This window comes from Pristiophorus japonicus, chromosome 16 (assembly GCF_044704955.1).
Source record: "Pristiophorus japonicus isolate sPriJap1 chromosome 16, sPriJap1.hap1, whole genome shotgun sequence".
Lineage (NCBI taxonomy): Eukaryota > Metazoa > Chordata > Chondrichthyes > Pristiophoridae > Pristiophorus > Pristiophorus japonicus.
Genome location: NC_091992.1, coordinates 12,495,825 through 12,518,243, shown reverse-complemented (window position 1 = coordinate 12,518,243; position 22,419 = coordinate 12,495,825). Strand labels below are relative to the sequence as shown.

General features: G+C 43.6%; 2 protein-coding genes across 7 annotated transcripts in view; one reads left to right on the top strand and one right to left on the bottom strand.

Moving 5' to 3' along the window:
• The window catches only part of nf1a (neurofibromin 1a), a 321,789-nt gene that overhangs the window by 213,332 nt on the left and 86,038 nt on the right, over positions 1 to 22,419 (top strand). The window lies entirely within an intron of this gene.
• Positions 2,122 to 12,267, bottom strand: LOC139226327 (uncharacterized). Its single transcript, XM_070856998.1, has 2 exons — positions 11,888 to 12,267; positions 2,122 to 5,265 (listed from the first exon to the last, which is right to left on the bottom strand). The coding sequence occupies exon 2, from the start codon at positions 5,199 to 5,201 to the stop codon at positions 4,158 to 4,160; it is 1,044 nt and encodes a 347-aa protein (XP_070713099.1). The 5' UTR covers positions 5,202 to 5,265; positions 11,888 to 12,267; the 3' UTR covers positions 2,122 to 4,157.

Genomic DNA, 22,419 nt, shown 5'->3' with positions numbered 1-22,419 from the left:
TTGAGCTATTTTGTTAGTTTGTCTCAAACTGCTAAACTTCTCTAAATTCAACCAAGTTCTCTTGACTTCCTCTCGCCTCTTTTGTCTTAGTCTTTCTAGGCATCTTCCCCAATCTCTCTGATCTTACTCCCTTCTAATCTTTGGTGAACCAGTGTTTCTTACATTACAACAGTGACTGCACTTCATTGGCTGTGAAGTGCTTTGGGACGTCCTGTGGTTGTGATAGGTGCTATATAAAGGCAAATCTTCCTTTCTTTTCAAGGTTATACCCAACATCAAAGAACTCCAAAGGAGTGTGGCATACCTTGTATTCCTGTTTCAAAATCTGGGCTTTGGTTTTAACCTTTATTTAAAGCACACGACTGCTGCCAATGAACCGTTTTTTTTGCTTGTGTCGCTGGACTTCCCAAAATGAAGGATAAAGAAGCGGATTTAGAGAATTTTGTTAGAACCGTTAATTTTAAATAAAATTTGAACTGTGAGTTTATTTTTTTAAAGTTGTTTGTTACATTAATCTAACCGCAGTAACATTACTGAATCTTTATTTATGATGTGCTTCAGCGCTTCTCAGATCCTCAGTCTGTTGTGAACGTTATTTAAAAAATTTAGGATCTTACAATTATGCGCAGAAGTAGCTTCCGGTTCATTGGTAGGAGTCACTTCGTTACTTAAATACACATTTGTCCCTTTTATATGTTGCTGGTGGATTGTGTTTTGCTGAAGGACTCAGTGTATGCTGACCATGCATAACATATTCAAATAATAATTGATTGGTTCCATCCTGACCAGTTGACCATATTTGGGTATGAATGTGCTTTACCAAAGAGCTGCCTAAATATTTGCTGTTGGCGAGTGGACTGATATAACATGCCAGGGATGAAAACTGGGTGTCATTTGGCTATCCAAGATAACCCCTCCAGTACAGAAACTCTGCCATCATACCATCCAGTTGTATCTTGGAAAATCCCCAATGGTTTTACCTCCATTCTTCTTTCTGGTGGAGTGTTTGAAGCTTTCCTATCATTCTTTGTGAAAGGAGTTTATATTTCACTAATTTCTATTTGTGTCCTCTGACCCTGCAGCTTGGCTTACTTTAAAGTAATGCTGTGGGCAGCGCTCTCGCCTCTGAGTCAGAAGGTTGTGGGTTCAAGTCCCACTCCAATGACTTGAGCACAAAAATCTAGGCTGACACTCCAGCGCAGTGCTGAGGGGAGTGCTGCACTGTCGAAGGTGTCGTCTTTCGGATGAGACATTAAATCGAGGCCCCCGTCTGCTCTCAAGTGAGTGTAAAAGATCCCATGGCACTATTTTGAAGAAGGACAGGGGAGTTATCCCCAGTGTCCTGGAAAATATTTATCCCTCAATCAATATAACAAAAAAACATTATCTGGTCAGTTATCACATTGCTGTTTGTGGGAGCTTGCTTGTGTGCAAATTGGCTGCCATGTTTCCCACATTACAACAGTGATTACACTTCACAAACACTTAATTGGCTGTGAAGTGCTTTGAGTCGTCTGGTGGTCGTGAAAGACGCTATATCAGTGCAAGTCTTTCTTTAACCATACCATTTGCGGTCCTCTCTTAACCACTATTTTAAAAATGTAAAGTTCGAGTTTTTCGCTTATTTCTTCATGGCTCCTCTCGTCTCTATATTTGGGATCAGTCTTGTGGCTGTTCTCTGAATTCTTTCTGAAACATTTATATCGTAGCATTCTATTAACTTTTTTAATTGCTTTGTCACACTATCTGGACACTGCAATTAACACGTCAATCATTACTCCCCAAGTCCATTTCCCAGTTTTTGTTCATTTAATTCCATTGATTGCACACTTCTGACCCACTTTCTTTTTAAAATTCCACCTTGCATGTAATGCTTTTCATTTATCAGTGTTAAATTTAATTTGGCATATCTCTGCTGAACTTTATAGTCAATCGGAATCTAATTTTCAAATGTCCACTTTCTGTTGCTCTCCCTATTTGTGAAAGTGGCTGGAGAACTTGCAATTGTGAAAATCTTCACGTTTATGGAGTCCAGCATTCCATTTGTCTTCAGTCGAGATCTTCAGATGAGGTTCTGTGTACCAATGTATGAAAATATCTGCACTTAATGAAAACTCCAGCTGACTGTTCCATTGCCTTTTATTGTGTGTCTCCTTTTATATTCAATGGTAACATACAAGCTGAGGCTTACTGATTAAAACATGCAGATCTAGATTAGCATTGTTCAAATTATTTACAAAGTGTAGCGCTGCAAAGAAATGATTATTAGTTTGTAACCATGTTCGGAAATGCATTCTCCGCTGTTCCCTCTGTGGTTTGGTAGCATATTTGGATCCTTTGGTATGATTTTAAAAGATGAAATATAGACCAAAATTGGGAACGTGGCAGGAAGGAATGTTCAATTTCCCAGCCAATAAGGGAAATTCATTGCAGTTATTCACTTCATGTCTCACTGATTATGTAAATCTTGTTATCTTGGGAAAACAATGAATGTACTGTCTACACCTGTTGATGTTTTATCTCCGTAAAAATGTTTATTCCATTTCTTTAAAAAAAATTGTGCTAACAGCACCGTGTCCCAGGGCAGGTATAGCTTGGGAGTTCGAAGCCGAGTAAACTCGATGCAGCACCAGTAAGTTGTTTTTTTTAGCTTAACTCTGCTCAAGCAGTGTGACATTTTCCACAATAGCCATGTGGACTCAGTGCAAAATAATGCGGTGTGCTTGCGCCCACAAGAAGCTTGGCTGAGACTGCTGTGACTCATTTCTCATTTGACTCATGGTCAGCAATGGTTACATTTGTTTGTAATCGATTTAAACCCAGGGCCCAAACTTGAAAAGGAAGTGTTTTAAGCAGCTGCACTAACATCATCTAGATGTTACTGCTGTACCCGCGCCCCCGCCCAAAAAAGCAAATTGAAATGTTGGTGCATTATTACCAGCCATATATTTTCTAATATTTATCTATGCAGAAGGTTGAGATCGATTATTTGTGACTGTTGGCCCACAGAGGACTCTCGATTTTTTTTTGCCCTTTTGTATCGACATTGCAGTATGGTGCTGTGGTGCATGTCCCAAACTTGTGTGTTCAGATGGACAGGATTGGTTGCAGGGAAGGGGTGGAAATTTAATGTATCAGTTGAGAGTAGCATCAACAGACATGTGAAAGCATGCCATCTGCATGCCCCTCAATCGAGTGAATGGTTGTTTGGGTACAAATAAAAATTGATTGTGTTTTACAGTCTGTAACCTTCCTTCATAAAAAAAAAAATCACACTGAAACAAAGCAAGACAAAAATGGGATATTTTTCAGTGGGGAAATGAATAAGGTCGAAGGAAAGCTGGAGGAAGAAATGGGGGAGCCCAGCCCAAAGCAATCTGCAGAACTGTGGGAGATATGATCGTAAAGCGTTGCTTGCTGGTTTTGTTTCTTTAGATTGCAAAGTTGCAGATTTTTTTTTACGAAAGCTCATTAAAATATTAATCAAAACATTTCTGCTTAGTAAAGCCAGCCCATGAAGAATCAGTTTTGTTCCCTGTTTTTTTTTCTGTTTTGAATATCAATTGAGGAAGAGGTGTATGTATTTAACTCTGCTTTCATGTGCTGAGCCAAGCAAGTGCTTTTTCCATTAGTAGTCTTAATAAAAATAATAAATTTGCCTCGTCATCTAAATGCAGCATTTGCTGTTGTATTGTGGTTGACCACTTTAATTGCGAACTGTATATAGGTGGCTGCTGAGAAGGGAATTGATGGATGGATACTAAAAGTGAAAAGCGTGTCGTGGTACTTCACTGTAACCAGTAACCCTGTGCCTATGTGCAGAGGTGGGAGTGAAACTTATTGAGAGAATAGGTTTGTAATGCTGCCCTTTCAATTAAAAAAAAAAGCAGAAGTGCATTAATGGATTTGCAGTCTATAGGGGATTTTGTGTATGTAGGTTCAGATCATGTCACCAATTCTAACTTTGCATATTGGAAAGATGCAGTGCATTGCACTTCTGACATGATGAGGTATTTTAAAATTATGATGTGGCGATGCTGCACAGAAGCAGTTGCTACAGGGAGGCAGCTTATGTCATAGCCTTGGAAGAAAGTGACCGTGTAGCCGATGCACACTTGCTTTTGCAGTCGTGAGAGCCAAAACAGGCACCCAGTACTTCAGACTTGCAGCTCAGCGAGTGGCGGTGTCAAATCAACATCATTCACGAGATCCAGAAAATCCAGTGGAGGAGGGGTCAAGTTGGTGGTGTTTGGATCTACATCAACATCCTCCTGGTGTGGGCCCGGATCATCTCTATCTGTTGCAGGCAGTGGAGCATGTGGGTCATTGTCATTCAGCGGAGCTTGTGCCTCAAGTGGAGGTGGCGGAAAATCCTGGCTTTGTGTTCCACTTAAAGCTTGTGTTTCTTTTCCTGTCTCATTTTCCGTTTTGAGCTCAGCAGGCACTATGAACTTTTCTTCAATATCGGGTGAAGAAGCGTTGGTGATTCCTTCAGACTCCTGCACCTCCATGTCATATTGTTCTAGTAGTGATTCCCGTTTAGATTTTTTACTCAAAAAGGTAGTGAGTGAGGGGCGTTTAGCTGGAGCAGCATCTCTCTCGTTGCCTTCAGCCATCGGTACAGAATCTTCAATGTTGGGGACTGTGCAAGTTCCTGCCCACGTGTCGTCCCGTACAAAATTAGGTTTTGAGCATCTTTTCCACACCAGAATGGCAATTATTATGACCACCATTAGCAACAATACCCCGCCGATGAAGCAAGCAACAATCATACTTGCAGGCAAGTTACCATCTTGGTAGTTGGTGGTTGGCTTGATAGTGGATGACTGACTCGTCGTGAACTTAGTCGCAAAGATAGTAGTCGTGAACTTAGTCACGAACTTAATAGTCGTGAACTTAGTCGCGAACTTAGTGGTCTGATTTATAGATTCCACATACGAAGTAGGATGAGAGGTCGAGTTTGGAATCGATTGTGTCTCAGTTGAAAATGTTGATGTGAACTGAGAAGTGTTGTTGGGAAAATCACTTGTGGTGGTTGGCGTACTTCTGATCCAAGAAGTTGTTGGGATCAGTTTGCTTGAGTTGTGAAGTGATGGTGATGCAGTTGGATCTGTTTCTGTCACATTTGAACCCAATGTTGTGTGTATGCCCCTTAGGCCATTTGCCAGTATTGCCAGTATAGCCAATTGAATTGCTTTCATCTTTCCTAGTTTTGAAGAGACAGGCTTTCAAAATCAAGACCAGGTTGCTGATGAATATAAACACCTGCAAGAATTAAGAACAAAAACTTTTTTTAGTTTTTTTTTGCAGAATTGTGTGGTCTTTCCAAAGAATACTTTTGCCTAAAGGAAAAACAAACCTGGTGCCTTTGTTGTGTGTGTGTAAAAGAAAGATGTGGGATGCACACACTTCAAATATCAGTTTAATTTTTTTTTAATCGCACCATAAAGTGAGTGTCAAAGTGCCTGTTTTTGACTTGCTTGCGATGGTAACTGTTGTCGAAGTGTCCAAAGTCATTTTTTCAGTCCCAAGCCACCGACTCCATCCCTCTCCCTGTCCACTGTCTGAGGTTGAGCCAGACTGTTCGCAACTTCGGCATCCTATTTGACCCTGAACTTAGTTTCTGACCCTATAATCCTCTCCGTCACCAAGACTGCCTACTTCTACCTCTGTAACATCGCCCGTCTCCACCCCTGCCTCAGCCCACCTGTTGCTGAAACCCTCACTTGTGCCTCAGTTACCTCTGGACTCGACTAATCCAATACTCTCCTGGCCAGCCTCCCACCTTGCACCCTCTGTAAACTTGAGCTTGTCCAAACTCGCACCGTCCCCGTTTACCTAATACCCTGTGCTTGCTGACCAACATTGGCTCTCGGTCCGGCAACACCTCAATTTTATAACTCTCGTCCTTGTTTTCAAATTCCTCCATGGCCTCGCCCCTCCCTATCTCTAACCTCCTGCAACCCTCTGAGATTTCTGTACTCCTCTAATTCTGGCCTCTTGCGCATCCCCAATTTCCATTGCTGCACTATTGGCAGCCATGCTTTCAGCTGCCTAGGCCCTAAGCTCTGGAATTCTCTCAGTAAACACCTCTGCTGCACCACACCTCTCTTCCTTTAAGACGCTCCTTAAAATCTACCTCTTTTGGTCACCTGCCCTAATATCTCTTTCTGTGGCTCGGTGTTGATAATCGCACGTGTGAAGTGCCTTGGGGCGTTTTACTATATTAAATCTATGCTTCCCCTTGTTGACCTGTTTTACGCTTTTGAGGGGTTAATTGAAGATTAGGAGCTGGTTTCGGCCTGACTAATTTTATCTGCTTCAGTGACATCACAAATGGAGCAGCAGATCGTGGGCAGATTCCTCATTCATGATGCCGGTGGAGCTAAATGTTCTCGTGCCCCAGCGGGAGTGGCATTGCCATGAGTCACTGACCAGCTGTTGCTGAGTCCAGGACCAGGGTGTCTGAGACACAGCTACCTACACACGTGTTTTCTTGACATTTGCGGTTCGTGGGCAAGTCAGTAAACCGTGCTTCCCCTTTGAGAGGTCGCTTCTATTATCAGAAGATAAATATTTGCAGGTGGGTGACAGACTCATAACATGACTTATTTTTAAAAGCATTCCTCCCTCACCCCTTGGATATTTTTAAAATTCCCTTATTTCCTGGTCCGAGGTAATGTGACAGCCATCTATCTGATGGACGGGTTCTTGAAAATGTTCTTGGCTGCGCCCAGGAGGTCCAAAATCTACCTACAGAAGCTTTTATTTATTTAGCACCTTGCATGTTGAAAAGTCCCAAGCACTCCACACGGTTCATTGCTTTTGAAGTGTAGTCATGTAGGAAAATGCGGCAGCTATTCTGCACACTCAACATCTCACAACGAGCAATGCGATAAATGGATGGTTAATCTGCTTTTGCTGCTATTAGTCGAAGGGCGATTGTTAGCCAGGAAAACCACCTACTCTTCGAATATTGCCATGGGGCATTCAATGGCCACTTTAACAGGCATGTAATATTTTAAAAGGGATGCAGTGTAAAGCACTCTTCTGGTACAAATGTACTTTTATAGCTGGCAGCATTTTTGCACCTGTTCTAGGGGAACAACCTCAGTGTGTCGTGCTCTCTTTCACTTTCCACCACGAGGGAACAGTCCCTGTAGTGTTGCTGGAGTGTGGGGCCAGCTCTCCACATTTACTTTAATTAAACCACTGGTTGTAATCCAATGGTGCATTCCTGGACCTACACTTTCATGGGTCTGTGCTGTTGTAAGTTTGGTGTAGGTCGACTGGTTTGCAGTATGGATTGCAGCCAGCAGAGGAAGGACTGCGATTCTGCAGTCTGCTGCAGTTCAATTAATCCAGGTCAGTAACTCTGATGCCAGTACCTGCAATAATGCATCATTCACTGTCTAGTCAGACTGGAGCAGTGAATGTGTTTGAGCGACAGTGCAGATCTCGTATTGCGTTTCTGCATAATCTAAGCATGAAAACCCTTTTTTTTTCTTTGGAGTGAACTGATGCTGCTGCTCAGTGATTCTGTAGGCTTAATATTTACAGTGGAGAGTCAAAATCATCATGAGCCTGAAAATTACTGCATCATTTTCAAAAGCAATTGTGATCTTAGGACTGACTGACATTTTAAGTGAACTGGAAAATGCATTTTAAAACATGCAATTTTAAAAACCATATGCATGGTAAGGCTATTATTCAGCTGCAGAACAGGTAAACTAGGATGTCAGATATTAGTTTAATTTAACTAGGTCCGTCAACACAAAATCAAATGGCGATCAACTTAAGTGGACTCAGTTAATTAATCTCCGCTCTGAAGCAATAGCTCCCGTAATCTCCCTTTCTGGAGCGTGGTGCTTAGCTGCAGTTTAATGAGATTTGGCACCTGTTCTACTTCCTGATCATATTTCAACTGCTGCCTGGTATCCCAGTTTATGTTGAACAATTATTTTTAATTCTTGGTTTGTTTTAATTGATTTTTGCTCCCTTCTCCAGTTAAGCAGGGATGAAATTGAGCAGCTTCTGCCAATTCTGCTGTATAATTGTCTGCAAGAAAAGACACACACACATATATTATATATATCTATATATAATATATATGTATATATAGTCCAGGAGAAGATGCCTTTTTCTGTTCCCCACCCCCACCCCCCAAGAGTTAAAATTGGGAAGTTGCGGTGTAAATGGAATCTCCCCATTCAATGGGCCCAAGTTTCCGCCCTCTGTAAAAACGGCGCACCTCCATATGGTGCACCGACTTTATAGAATAAAAAGGGCGCCAAAAACTTACCTTGTGATTCTGCGAGCACCTCAAGGCATCTTCGTGCTCGGCGTGGCGCAGCACAAGGGGTCGGGGGCAGAGCCAGGTCCCGGCAATGAAAACAGTGCCAGGACCTCTAGAGTGTGCGCGCATGTGCAGTAGCTCCTCACCCCCGAGGCTGCGTGGGAGGGGCCCGAAGCACGCTGGCCATAGCCCTGGCCGAATGGACTCCCCGAGCAAAGATCAGGACTCGGGCTTTCCTCCTATTCAGCACCACCCACCCACCCCCCCACCCCTGTTCAGCCTCCCTTCCTCTCTCTCCCCTCCGCCCCCCCCCCCCCCCCCCTCTACATCATCGGCAGGGCCCACCCGCCTGGCATCTCACTGGGGGCGGGCCCACTCCAGTCAGCTTCCCCGTTCGCTCCCGTTCAGCCCTGCCTCCTCCCCTTCCCCTTCCCCTCCCCCACCTCCTCTCCTCTCTCTCCCCCCCTCTCTCTCTCCCCCCCTCTCTCTCCCCTCCCCTCTTTTCCCCCCCTCCCCTCTTTTTCCCCCCTCCCCTCTTTTTCCCCCCCTCCCCTCTTTTTCCCCCCCTCCCCTCTTTTTCCCCCCTCCCCTCTTTTTCCCCCCTCCCCTCTTTTTCCCCCCCTCCCCTCTTTTTCCCCCCCTCCCCTCTTTTTCCCCCCCTCCCCTCTTTTTCCCCCCTCCCCTCTTTTTCCCCCCTCCCCTCTTTTTCCCCCCCTCCCCTCTTTTCCCCCCCTCCCCTCTTTTCCCCCCTCCCCTCTTTTTCCCCCCCTCCCCTCTTTCCCCCCCCCTCCCCTCTTTTCCCCCCCCCTCCCCTCTTTTCCCCCCCTCCCCTCTTTTTCCCCCCCTCCCCTCTTTTTCCCCCCCTCCCCTCTTTTTCCCCCCCTCCCCTCTTTTTCCCCCCCTCCCCTCTTTCCCCCCCCCCTCCCCTCTTTTTCCCCCCCTCCCCTCTTTTTCCCCCCTCCCCTCTTTTTCCCCCCTCCCCTCTTTTTCCCCCCTCCCCTCTTTTTCCCCCCCTCCCCTCTTTTTTCCCCCTCCCCTCTTTTTCCCCCCTCCCCTCTTTTTCCCCCCCTCTCCTCTTTTATGATTGATGATGGCTCTTTATTTGTAAAAGTGAGTTGTTTAATATTTGTAACCCCCCCCCTTCCCCATCCCCCATCTCTCGTTCCCTACGCCTGATTTATAAGTGTGGGCATGGTTTTTCTGAGCGTTCAAAAATCTACACTTACTCCATTCTAAGTTAGTTTGGAGTAAGTTTTCGCTGCCGAAACTTGCAAAACAGGCGTAAGTGGCTGGACACGCCCCGTTTTTGGAAAAAAAGATTGTTCTAAAATGAAACTATTCTAACTCACTAGAACTGGAGCAAACTAAATGCCGAGAATTGCAATTTCGAAGATGCTCCATTCTAAACTAGTTGCTCCAAAAAAATAGGAGCAACTCAGGCCAAAACTTGAGCCCAATGTATCCAAAATGGCTGACTTGATAATTAGTTCCCTAAACAGCACAGCTGTTAGTGACTGCACAAAATGTATGCAGAAGCAATCTGCTACAAGGTACATTTGTGTGCTCTTGCACTGTGGCGATGAGGTGCAATTTCATATCCCCCATGGCAAGTTCCCCAGCTCAGAAAATCCAAGTGGGAGATTCCAGGTGGGAACCCAGGGTGCTCTCCACAGAGGGAGAAAAATAAATCTTTTGCATCAGCCCACACTGCTGTTACCTATTTCCGATGCCCCATCCCAAAAGTGGCATTGGCAGATGCTTAAAGCTCTGGCAACCCTCAGTCAGCTACTGGGAGGTGGTACAAGAAGGTGGTTAAATGAGATGGAAGAAAAACATTTCTAAATGCTTGAGAGGTCAAGCAATATTTGGCACCATGATGTTCGTTGCTGTGTTCTTTTTACTTTGAAGAAAGAAAGGCTTGCGTTTATATAGCACCTTCGGGATGTCCCATAAGAACATTAGAAATACAAGCAGGAGTAGGCCATTTGGCCCCTTGAGCCTGCTCCGCCTGTCAATAAGATCATTGCTGATCTGATCTTGGTCTTAACTCCATTTTCCCTGCCAGCTCCCCATAACCCTTATCGTTCAAAAATCTGCTTATCTCCACCTAAAGTATATTCAATGACCCAGCCTCCACAGCACTCTAGGCAGATAATTCCAAAGATTCACGACCCTCTGAGTGAAGAAATTCTTCCTCATCTCCGTTGTAAATGAGTGACTCCTTATTCTGAAACTATGCCCTCTAGTTCTAGATTCCCCCACAAGGGATGGCCACTTTTTGAAGTGTAGTCACTAGTAATGCAGGAAACACAGCAGTCAATTAATGGATAAACTTGCAGTAAATTATTTTCACTGGTCTATAGCCACTCAGTACATAGGATTACATCGGATATACGGCACAGAAATAGGCCATTCGGCACAACCAGTCCATGCCTGCGTTTATGCTCCACTCGAGCCTCCTCCCATCCTTCCTCTTCTAACTCTGTTAATATAACCCTCTATTCCCATCTCCCACATATGCTTATCTAGCCTCCCCTTAAGTGTATCTATACTATTCACGTCAACCACTCCCTGTGGTAGCGAGTTCCACATTCTCACCACTCTCTGGGTAAAGAAGTTTCTCCTGAATTCCCTATTAGATTTCTTGGTGACTATCTTGTATTGATGGCCTCTAGTTTTGTTCTTCCCGACAAGTGGAAATACTCTCTCTGCATCTCGTCTTATCAAAACCTTTTCATAATTTTAAAGACCTCTACTAGATCACCCCTCAGCATCCTTTCCTGATAGATATACCCCTTGCATTCCTGGTATCATCCTTGTAAATCTTTTTTGTAACCTCTCCAATGCCTCTATATCCTTTTTATAATATGGAAACCAGAATTGTACGCATAACTTCTCTATTTTTCAATTCATCCCTCTGGAAATAAACCCTAGTTGGTTTGCTTTTTTATGGCCTTGTTTACCTATGTCACTACTTAGTGTTCTGAGTATTTTTATTCCGAGATCCCTTTGCTCTTCTGCCCCGTTCAAGTGTACAGCAGGAACTAACATTGTCTGTGCCATGAATTCTGAATAACAATACCCATTGAAGCAGCCATATATTGAGTATTAAAATGGGTATCGTCAAGTGACTCCAAGTAAGTCACCTAATTGATGGCAAGTTATGATTTGGTGGTGCTGATTTGGTTTATGATGCCCCCTGAACCCCCCGATTCGAACACTATCTTGTAATCAGATTTCCATTGTTGGCTACATATTTTGTCAGGCACATTTTGTGCTCCCTCGCACACACACGGACTCGCTCGCTCTCCCTCGCTTGCTCACACATTCTCTCACTCTCACGCATGCACATTCACACACAAACACTTATCCATTACTAATACTCTGTTTAATCGCTGAGCAACCATGCATAAAGCTTGCGAGATTGACATTTTTTAATCACAAGCTAAAGCAAGCTAATTGTTGGATTGGGTTTCTTGACTTATCACAAATTGACTGAACTATTTTCTGCATGGTTTTATTAAGACATTAATTTATCAACACATTTCGGTCCAAAAAGAAAATCGCACTTGTGCTTTCGAAAACACTTACCTCAGACTGAGTTTGGACTTGGAGCTTGAAGGTGCTTCTGTTTCTGCAGTCGCTGCGCATTACGCATCAAGATATATAGGTTCCTTTTAAAGTGAATAACTTTACATTTATTGTCACGCTCAGTAATTGAGTAAATGCACAAAACCAATCCTTGTATGTGGTGCCATGCTATCACTTGTTAATTTTGAGGTTTTAGAAAAAGGGAAGTCAGAGCAGTTGCATGTTGTCCGGATGTGAGGAAATGACTTGGAAACTAAGAGTTGTGAGCGCTGGCAGTGTCTCTGAAAATAAAATTTGGAACTAAAAAGATTAAAGTATGGATGTCAAGTTTGCAATATTGGGTATTTTGCTGCTTAGAGTCAGAGCTCCCGTTTATTGTAAGCCTGTTTTGTGGCATTTTACATTGCTCCTGCGGCCCTGGTAAGTCAGGTAAGGGGGTAGTTACACAACCTGTGCTGGTGCAACTCCGTTCCTTCTGATTCGTCTGTGAAAACCTGTGCCTTACTCTCTCTCCTCCACCCCAGGGTTGCACTATGTTTTGTCGTATGCTATGAGTACAGTTGTGCAAGAAGTTTAGCTTTGAATAAAAGTGGTTGTTGGAGAAGCAGCGCGGGTGAGTGGAATTCCACTCCTGTTTTAGAAAGTCTCATTTCAAGCCCTTATCCGACCTCTCACTTGAACTTGGCTAGCGGGGTCAGGAAGTTGGCTCTTGGCTAAGCCTCTGAATGAAACGTGTTGCCGCAATCCTGCAGCACGATGAAGAGGTAGCGGAGAGGAGACGAAGAGCTGAACCCCACTGAGTGGAGTGGGCTCCTTTCGTCTTACCCTCCCCTGTATCGACATTGCAGTTCACAGTTGGGCTGCTTCATGAAGCTCATTACACCCACTTCTCCTTCAGCTTAAAAACTTGTTCCAGTTTTGAGGGGAATCAACCCCTCTGTTCTATTCTCTCCTCTGAACCATTTCTGTTGAACACTGGTCTCCGCAGTGCCGCTGGGCGACAGTGCGAAATATATCATCATCTTGGCAGTCCCTTGGAATCAAGGAAGACTTGCTTCCACTCTTAAAATGAGTACTTAGGTTGCTGAACAGTCCAATACGAGCGCCACAATCTCTGTCACAGGTGGGACAGATAGTCGTTGAGAGAAAGGGAGGGTGGGACTGATTTGCCGCACGCTCTTTCCGCTGCCTGCGCTTGGTTTCTGCACGCTCTCAGCGATGAGACTTGAGGTGCTCAGCACCCTCCCGGATGCACTTTCTCCACTTAGGGCGGTCTTTGGCCAGGGACTCCCAGATGTCAGTGGGGACGTTGAACTTTATCAGGGAGGCTTTGAGGGTGTCCTTATTACGTTTCCTCTGCCCACCTTTGGCTCGTTTGCCGTGAAGGAGTTCGGAAATACAGAAACCCAATTCACACCTCAGTGCCCTCTCCAGTTACTTGCATTTGTGCGTCGATCAAGCTGCCCGTTCCCTGCAAGGATCCAGAATTTTATACTTGGGATTGCAGTTATTAGTATAATAGTTAGCTACACTCCTCGAAGGTAAAAGCACTTTTATATTACTCAACCAAATAGGGTTTAACCATTGTTGAGAATAAAGTTTATCCACCTGTGCAAGAATTAATATTTTCTTCAAATTTAAGACCCAGCAGATGGCCTAATGTTTATTGGACAATGCAGCCTTTTTTGTTTTACACAGACAAAGACTTCAGCACTCTGTTTTATTTTATTTTTCACCCCCTAAATGGATCTCCCCATGCTGCCCATTATCTGCAGCCAGAAGGAAGGATGTGCTCAAATTGCTTGGGGTGCGAGAGCAGAGTCGGGATGACACGTCCCTCCCTCACCTCCCTGTTCACTGTAGAAATGGACCAGCCTGCACACGGGCAAATTCCCTCGAGGGCTCACTCGTGTGACACCCATGTCCAGGTACTCGAACGGGCTGTGCCACAATGCCATGGGTAATACTTTATTCCCTGTTATGGGCATTCGCGGTCACGCATACTTTCATACAACAATTATATATTCGGTCCCAAGAATGCAGTGAGGGTATTGCGTGGGTTTATAGCTGGTTAAGAGAAAAATAAGTAAAAGATGGACCAGACAATAATGATTCGTACTCGCACCGAATATGCTTTATTAATTTTCTCCACTGAAGGCAACTTCCACACGTGAACAAGCCCTCCTTATGAAACTTGTGAATACTTTTAGCAGAGGGGAGAAAAACACATTTCATTTATTTTTACTTTTTTTTAAAAAAAAATGCCCACCTCACTTTCTGGAAATAAACTTTGATGCTGGCTCCCTTATCCTGATAGCAGAATGGGAGCAACTCTGGTCAAGAAGTTCCTAAGCAATTGCCCCATCTTTTACAATTGAAGCTCAAAGGGCACGATCATGTCTTGTGACACAGCAATGAACTTGCAGGCCCCACCAGCCCAGGGGCAACCCCACCCCCCTCGCATTTCACCTTTCCTTGATGACTCCTGGATTCTTTGTCGGCAGCTACAGGTGTGGATGTTCGTCACTCTGATGAAATTTGTTAGCACGCAAGTGTTTGCATAATGTTGATTTTTATGTGCAATCCTGTCCATGAGTAATGATTTACAGTAAATCAGTAAAGTACATTACTGAATTTGGAGGTTTGCCTGCTTTACAGTATGTCTTTTGTTTGTTCTATGTCGTACATTTGTCAAGTATAGATTAAGTGAAGAAATAGCATTCCTCCTGAATGTTGCCGTTGCCATTTATCTTTAGGCGGATGTGTAGTTCTCAGCTTGTGCATATAAACAAGTCTTCATAAATACTGAAGTAACCCTGGTTACTGTTGAATGCATAGTTTCCCCCTTAGACAAAAATGACCATTAATACATTGGGCCAAAAATTGCAGCCTCGCCAAGTGCGTACGATGTGTGAACGCATCCGAAGAGGCTTCGCAAATGCTGGGTCTTGGCGCGCAATGCACATGCACCGAGAGCCAGCTTTTCCCATCCGTCAAAATTTATTTTTACAGATTGCATGCATCTCCGCAGGAAGGACATCCGCGGGGCAGAGATTGGGCTATTTGCCCAGCAGATGGCCTTCAAACTCTTACGCCTTTTACCAGCGCAAGAGTTTTAAAACAGGAAAATTAAATTTAATCACTCATTTTTATATTAAAAGCCCTGTACATTAAGGTAAGTTTATTTTTAACCTTATTAAAACACATTAAAAAAAAAAATCAAAAGTTTTTTTTCTAAAATATTTAATTACATTCAATTTCAATTAATTTTAAATATCAGTTTTTTTAAAAATTTGTTGTGTTTCTTGCTTGAGGGGGGTATTCTCATTGATATTAATGGAAGCTCGTAAAAACAGAGTTTGCATTATTATCAAGGAGGATACCACCTAGTGATTGGTGGTCCAGGCCCACATGATTCCAGGATACGAATACGTACCTGGCGGACATGTTCCCTGTCGCTGCACAGTGAATGAAGGCCTCCCACCGGAATCCTACGTTCCTCTGGGACCACGCGGTATTTTCATAAAAAGATTTCGGGTCGGATGCATTCGTCCGAAGGAAGCCTCCGACCGCAATTTACCCCCCATTATTAATTATTTCAACTTTTTAAAATGTTGAGTAAAGGAACCGTGAAATAAAATCTGATGCATGATTTTGAGATTGTGGATACCAAAGCTTGATTTGAATAAAATATGCCCGCTTGTTCACCCGCGTGTGTGCTGACTCGCTGGTTCCCCCTGATGGCTCAGTGGCTTAATGTGCCTGGTGTGCTGCTGAGGCATGTGGATCTGGGAGGCCCCGTATTCAGGGTCTGGGGCCAGATAACTGCAGCTGATCTCCGCAGAGTGGTAAGGCGACCACAGTGCAATTGACCTTGGTGTACTTGGCTATATGGGAAATTTGAAGCAGGGTTGCTATCCACTGAACTCAACTGAAATGTGTGACTCTATAGATGTTTGGCTATCATGACTGCACTGTTTGATTTATAACTCCATCATATACTGAAATAAAAACAGAAAATGCTGGAAACACTCAACAGTTCAGGCAGCATCTGTGGGGAGAGAAACTGTTAACGTTTCAGGTCGATGATCTTTTGTCAGAACTGGGAAAAGGATTTAACCGGTTTTAAACAAGTGCAGGAGATGGGGAGGAGAGGAAAGAACAAAAGGGAAGATCTGTGATAGGGTAGAAGGCAGGAGAGATTAAATGACAAAGGGGATGACAGTGCAAGGCGAAAGGAGATGGTGATGGGATTCGAACGAGTAAATGGGAATAGCAGAATCATCAACTGCCGTCCGAAAAAATGGGGGTAGAGGTTATGATGTAAAATTGTTGAACTCGATGTTGAGTCCGGAAGGCTGTAAAGTGCCTAATCGATAGATGAAGTACTGTTCCTCAAGCAAGAGGCCGAGGTCCGAGTAGGAGTGGAGCGGATAATTCAAGTGACCAGTGACCTGAAACTCGGGGTGACACTTGTGGACTGAAGGGAGGAGTTCCGCAAAGCGGTCACCCAATCTGCGTTTGGTGGTCTCAATGTAGAGGAGACCGCATCGTGATCAACGCATTCAATGTACCAAATTGAAAGTACAAGTAAATCGCTGTTTCATCTGGAAGGAGTGTTTGGTGCCCTGGACGATGGGAAGGGAGGAACTAAGAGAGTTGGGGGGAGGTATTGGATCTCCTGCGCTTGCATATGAAGGTGCCGTCCTCAATATACAGTCTGGCTCACAAAGGATGCTTGGGTGAGGTTCTATCTGGAAGGCTGCTGGTGCCCAAGGAACTGTGTTCCAGTATATGCCTCTGTCTTTTTTTAAAAACAATATATCAAGGATGAGAACATTCCACCTACCAAAGCTCAATCCCCTCGTTTGAACCAAACCAACCCAGCGCTTAGCTGTTTTGAGTTCTGCCGATACCTATATCTCTGCTGAATTGCCGAGCAGATAGTATCTGATATTTATCACCCTTTGCATGAAACATTTCCTCCTTTTATCTGTTCTAAGTTTATTTTATATTCGTTTACATTTATGACCTGCAATCCTATTTTGCCTTATCGCAAAATAATCAGGGTTCGCCCTAACGCAGCTATTTAGTATTTTATAAACTTATAAAAGCCTCTCCTTAACTGCCCTTTCTCTTGATGTGTACAGATTGAGCTTTTATAAGCTTTCCTCATCGGGGAAAAGGGTGTGGGGGTGTGGAATATGTTGGGTGCTGTGTGAGTTGCTTCAGCGCTGAGCTGAATTTCAGCTCGGGAAACGTAAGCTTTACGCAAGTCACCGAGTGCTCATGCACACCTCCGAGTGGCTGGTTAGAGAGCAGCATTAATGCATGTCTCTGGGAGCAGGGTTTCTGCTCCCCCTCTCTTGATCAGGGATTAACAATGCAAGAAGTGGGGAGGGTGTGTGAAAAAGGGAATGATACAAACATATTAAAATGAAGTACCAGTTATGTTTTAAACACTTGAAAAAGTGAAAAATGGAAATGCAACCATTTGGTATGTCAGTCAGCATCAGTGGGGAGAACAGACAAGTTAATGTTTCCAGGAGCGAACCTTTCATCGGAACTGGAAGAACAAATAACATTTAAAAGGAAGTCTTTGCTGCATATCCCATTGCTGTTTCAGATTTCCAGTGTCTGTAGTTTTATTTGCCATTCATTAAATTTACATAAGAACATAAGAAATAGTAACAGGAGAAGGCCATATGGTCCCTTGAGCCTGCTCCACCATTCAATAAGATCATGGCTGATCTGATCATGGGCTCAGCTCCACTTCCCCACCCGCTTCCCATAACCCCTTATCCCCTTATCGTTGAAGAAACTGTCTATTTCATAAATTTATTCAATGTCCCAGCTTCCACAGATTTACAACCCTCAGAGAAGAAATTTCTCCTCATCTCTGTTTTAAATGGGCGGCCCCTTATTCTAAGATCACGCCCTCTAGTTCTCGTCTTCCACCCATCAGTGGAAACATCCTCTCTGCATCCACCCTGTCAAACCCCCTCATAATCTTATATGTTTCGATCACCCTACTCAATCTTTCCTCATATCAACCCCCTCATCCCCGGAATCAACCAAGTGAACCTTCTCTGAACTGCCTCTAAAACAAGTATATCCTTTCATAAATATGGAAACCAAAACTGGACGCAGTATTCCAGGTGTGGCCTCACCAATACCTCTTATAGCTGTAGCAACACTTCCCTGCTTTTATACTCCATCCCCTTTGCAAAAAAGGCCAAGATACCATTGGCCTTCCTGATCACTTACTGTACCTGCATACTATCCTTTTGTGTTTCACGCACAAGTACCCCCAGCACTTTGCAGCACTTTGCAGTCTTTCTCCATTTAAATAATAACTTGGTCTTTGATTTTTTTTCTGCCAAAGTGCATGACCTCACACTTTCCAACATTATACTCCATCTGACAAATTTTTGTCCACTCACTTAGCCTGTCTATGTCCTTTTGCAGATTTTTTGCGTCCTCCTCACACATTGCTTTTCCTCCCATCTTTGTATCGTCAGCAGCTTGGCAACATTACACTCAGTCCCTTCTTCCAAGTCGTTAATCTAGATTGTAAATAGTTGGGGTCCCAGCACTGATCCCTGCGGCACCCCTCAAGTTACTGGTTGCCAACCAGAGAATGAACCATTTATCCCGACTCTCTGTTTTCTGTTAGTTAGCCAATCCTCTATCCATGCTAATATATTACCTCCAACCCAGTCAACTTTTATCTTGTGCAGTAATCTTTTATGTGACACCTTGTCAAATGCCTTCTGGAAGTCCAAATACACCACATCCATTGGTTCCCCTTTATCCACCCTGTTCGTTACATCCTCAAAGAACTCCAGCAAATTTGTCAAACATGACTTCCCTTCATAAATCCATGCTCACTCTGCCTGACCGAATTTTGCTTTTCCAAATGTCCTGCTACTGCTTCTTTAATAATGGACTCCAACATTTTCCCAACCACAGATGTTAGGTCTATAGTTTCCTGCTTTTTGTCTGCCTCCTTTTTTAAATAGGGGGGTTACATTTGCAGTTTTCCAATCTGCTGGGACCTCCCCAGAATCCAGGGAATTTTGGTAAATTACAACCAATGCATCCACAATCCCTGCCGATTGCACGGTTATGAGAAAAAGCTGGGGTGTGGGACTAAATTTGACAGCTCTTTTGAAGAGCCGACACACAGGTAACTGGCCGAATGGCCTCCTTCTATGCTGTAAGATTCTGTGATTAATGTATTAGACTGGAAACCCCATTATCAGATAGTCATCATGAGTGTCAGCCAGTGGCTCAGTGGGTAGCACACTTGCCTCTGAGTCAGAAGGTTGTGGGTTCAATTCCCACTCCAGGGACTTGAGCACAAAAATCTAGGCTGACACTCCCAGTGTAGTGCTGAGGGAGTGCTGCACTGTTGGAGGTGCCATCTTTTGGATGAGACATTAAACCGAGGCCCCATCTGTTCTTAGGTGGACGTAAAAGATCCCATGGCACCTTTTCGAAGAAGAGCAGGGGAGTTATCCTCAGTGTCCTAGCCAATACTTTCTCAATCAACATCTAAAACAGATTATCTGGTCATTATTACATTGCTGTTTGTGGGAGCTTGCTGTGCGCATATTGGCTGCCGCATTTCCTACATTGCAACAGTGACTACACTTCAGAAAGTACTTCATTGGCTGCTAAGTGCTTTGGGACGTCCGGTGGTCGTGAAAGGCGCAAGGCTTTTTAAAAAATCTCCTTTTGAATAGGCATGTGCACTGAGATGAAACACTGGAAGAGAAGTAGACTTTTAAGGAATTTCAATTTTCCCTTCATGTTTTCTTCCCCTGCTAAGTTACCCAAACATCAACCACCTATACTGGTCAAGAGAGCTTTTTCCAGACACCTGCCAACTTATATAGCCAAGATGCTTGAGAACCATCTATGACAACACTTATTCCCTTTCTGCAGATAAGCACAGCACCCCCCCTGTTAATGGTGTATAAAGCTGGACCAACACCAACAGTGCCAAGGCATGTATATTTCTAGTAATTCCTTCAGTTTGGACTATATACATGAAAAGATCGGGCAGGACAATCAAAATGTTGGGAGTAACTCTAGCTTGTATTTACACGAGGCAGTCACGTAATTAATCATTTTAAGAATGCTGAAATCAACACATACAAATGTGGCCAGAAATGCAGGTGAAAATGTACAGACCGTTGTCGAGCTTGCGCAGTTTGCCTTGCTACAAAGATATTTAATTGGGCACAAAACTGAACCAATTTTTTACAAACAACCTGCTTTATTGGTTAACCTGCTTTGCTGGGTTGCTTAGTCCATTTAAGTCATAAATAGGTGCAGCCTTTAGATTTAGCTAGTTAATCTGATCTGGAAAAACCCACTTCCTCTTAATTTGTTTTTTTAATTAAGCTGATCAATTTGATTCTCTAATCTAAGTATCTGTTGCACAATATATATTTATTTAGGCTTTCTTTTTGGCCTCGCCTATTTTATTTTGAGTGAACTTTACCACCGGAACAGCGACCAATCTTGTATGCGATGTGCAAGCCTGTGTCATATTTGTTTTTGTTGTCCTCCATATAGTTTCAGCAAAATTAATGCAAGACTTGCAAAATGTGTTAATCGGATGCCTTTCAATCTGACGCGTTGGATCTGTTGGTGACCCTAAGCCTGGGGATTAGTTCCACCTTTGGGCTATTCCCAAGTATAACTCCTGTTGGCACCAAATAGTCTCTGCTTACTTGACGATTTTTGCAAGTGCATAAGAATTAGGAACAGGAGTAGGCCATCTAGCCCCTTGAGCCTGCTCCGCCATTCAACAAAATCATGGCAGATCTGGCCGTGGACTCAGCTCCACTTACCTGCCCGCTCCCCATAACCCTTAATTCCCTTATTGGTTAAAAATCTATCTATCTGTGACTTGAATACATTCAATGAGCTAGCCTCAACTGCTTCCTTGGGCAGAGAATTCCACAGATTCACAACTCTCTGGGAGAAGAAATTTCTTCTTAACTCGGTTTTAAATTGGCTCCCCCGTATTTTGAGGCTGTGCCCCCTAGTTCTAGTCTCCCCGACCAGTGGAAACAACCTCTCTGTCTCGATCTTGTCTATCCCTTTCATTATTTTAAATGTTTCTATAAGATCACCCCTCATCCTTCTGACCTCCAACGAGTAAAGACCCAGTCTACTCAATCTATCATCATAAGGTAACCCCCCTCATCTCCGGAATCAGCCTAGTGAATCGTCTCTGTACCCCCTCCAAAGCTTGTATATCCTTCCTTAAGTAAGGTGACCAAAACTGCACGCAGTACTCCAGGTGCGGCCTCACCAATACCCTATACAGTTGCAGCAGGACCTCCCTGCTTTTGTACTCCATCCCTCTCGCAATGAAGGCCAACATTCCATTCGCCTTCCTGATTACCTGCAAACTAACTTTTTGGGATTCATCAGACAGTTCTGTGGCGCTTAAAATAAAAATGGGAAATGCTGTAAATGCACAACAGTTCTGCCAGCGTTTGTAAAGAGAAAAGACGGGTTAATGAGGACAACTTGCATTAATATAGTGCCCTTGATGTAGAAAAACACCAAGGTGCTTCAGAAAGGTGCAAACAACATTTTTGATGTAGAACCAGAGCCTGGAACCAAAACCTGATTGAGTTCCTTTGCTCATAGTATTGATTTGTGCAATAGTTGCGCAGGCAGGCACTGCCTTACAGTACCCCGTCCTTTACTCCCTTTCAGACGCCGACCAACCCGTTGTGCATTTCCACCATTTTCCCTTTTTAAAATTTTTGGTTTTCCGGCAATTGCAGTTTTCCCGTCCTCTTTTTTTTTTCTTTCTTTGCATTGATTAAAATGTTTCAAACAATTTAAATGCTCCTCGTTGGATATAGTCAAGAGGGAGTTAGATATGGCCTTTACGGCTAAGGGGATCAAGGGCTATGGAGAGAAAGCAGGAAAGGGGTACTGAGGGAATGATCAGCCATGATCTTATTGAATGGTGGTGCAGGCTCGAAGGGCCGAATGGCCTATTCCTGCACTTATTTTCTATGTTTCTATAGTTTTGTCATTGGGTTTTGCAAGTTTATTTCTCTTATTTTGCCAAATATTTTTTTCTTGAATGCCAAATGTTACTGTTGGTTACTGCTTTCTATACTGTGAACAAAATAAGTTAGCAGTTTCATTAAAGTATAAATTAAAAACAGAAAGCCAGCCACAGATATCTGAACTTCCAAAACTATCCTGGGAGATGAATTCCCTGAGCTGTCAACCCCTCAAGGCCATAACTTGAAGCACTCTGAACAGGTTTATATTTGTGGTTCCCTCTATTGAGGTCGGTGGGGATAAGTAATTTGTTTGATCCAATGGGGAATAATTTAAAATGCACAGCATTTGTGGCAATGCCAAGTCTCACTTGTCTTGAACTACAGGGAATTATTCTTTGCACAAAGAGTGGGAATGAAAAATCTGAAATCTTTTGAAAAGCAATTGGGTGCCAAAATAATGGGACTTGAGGATACTTCTGGGTG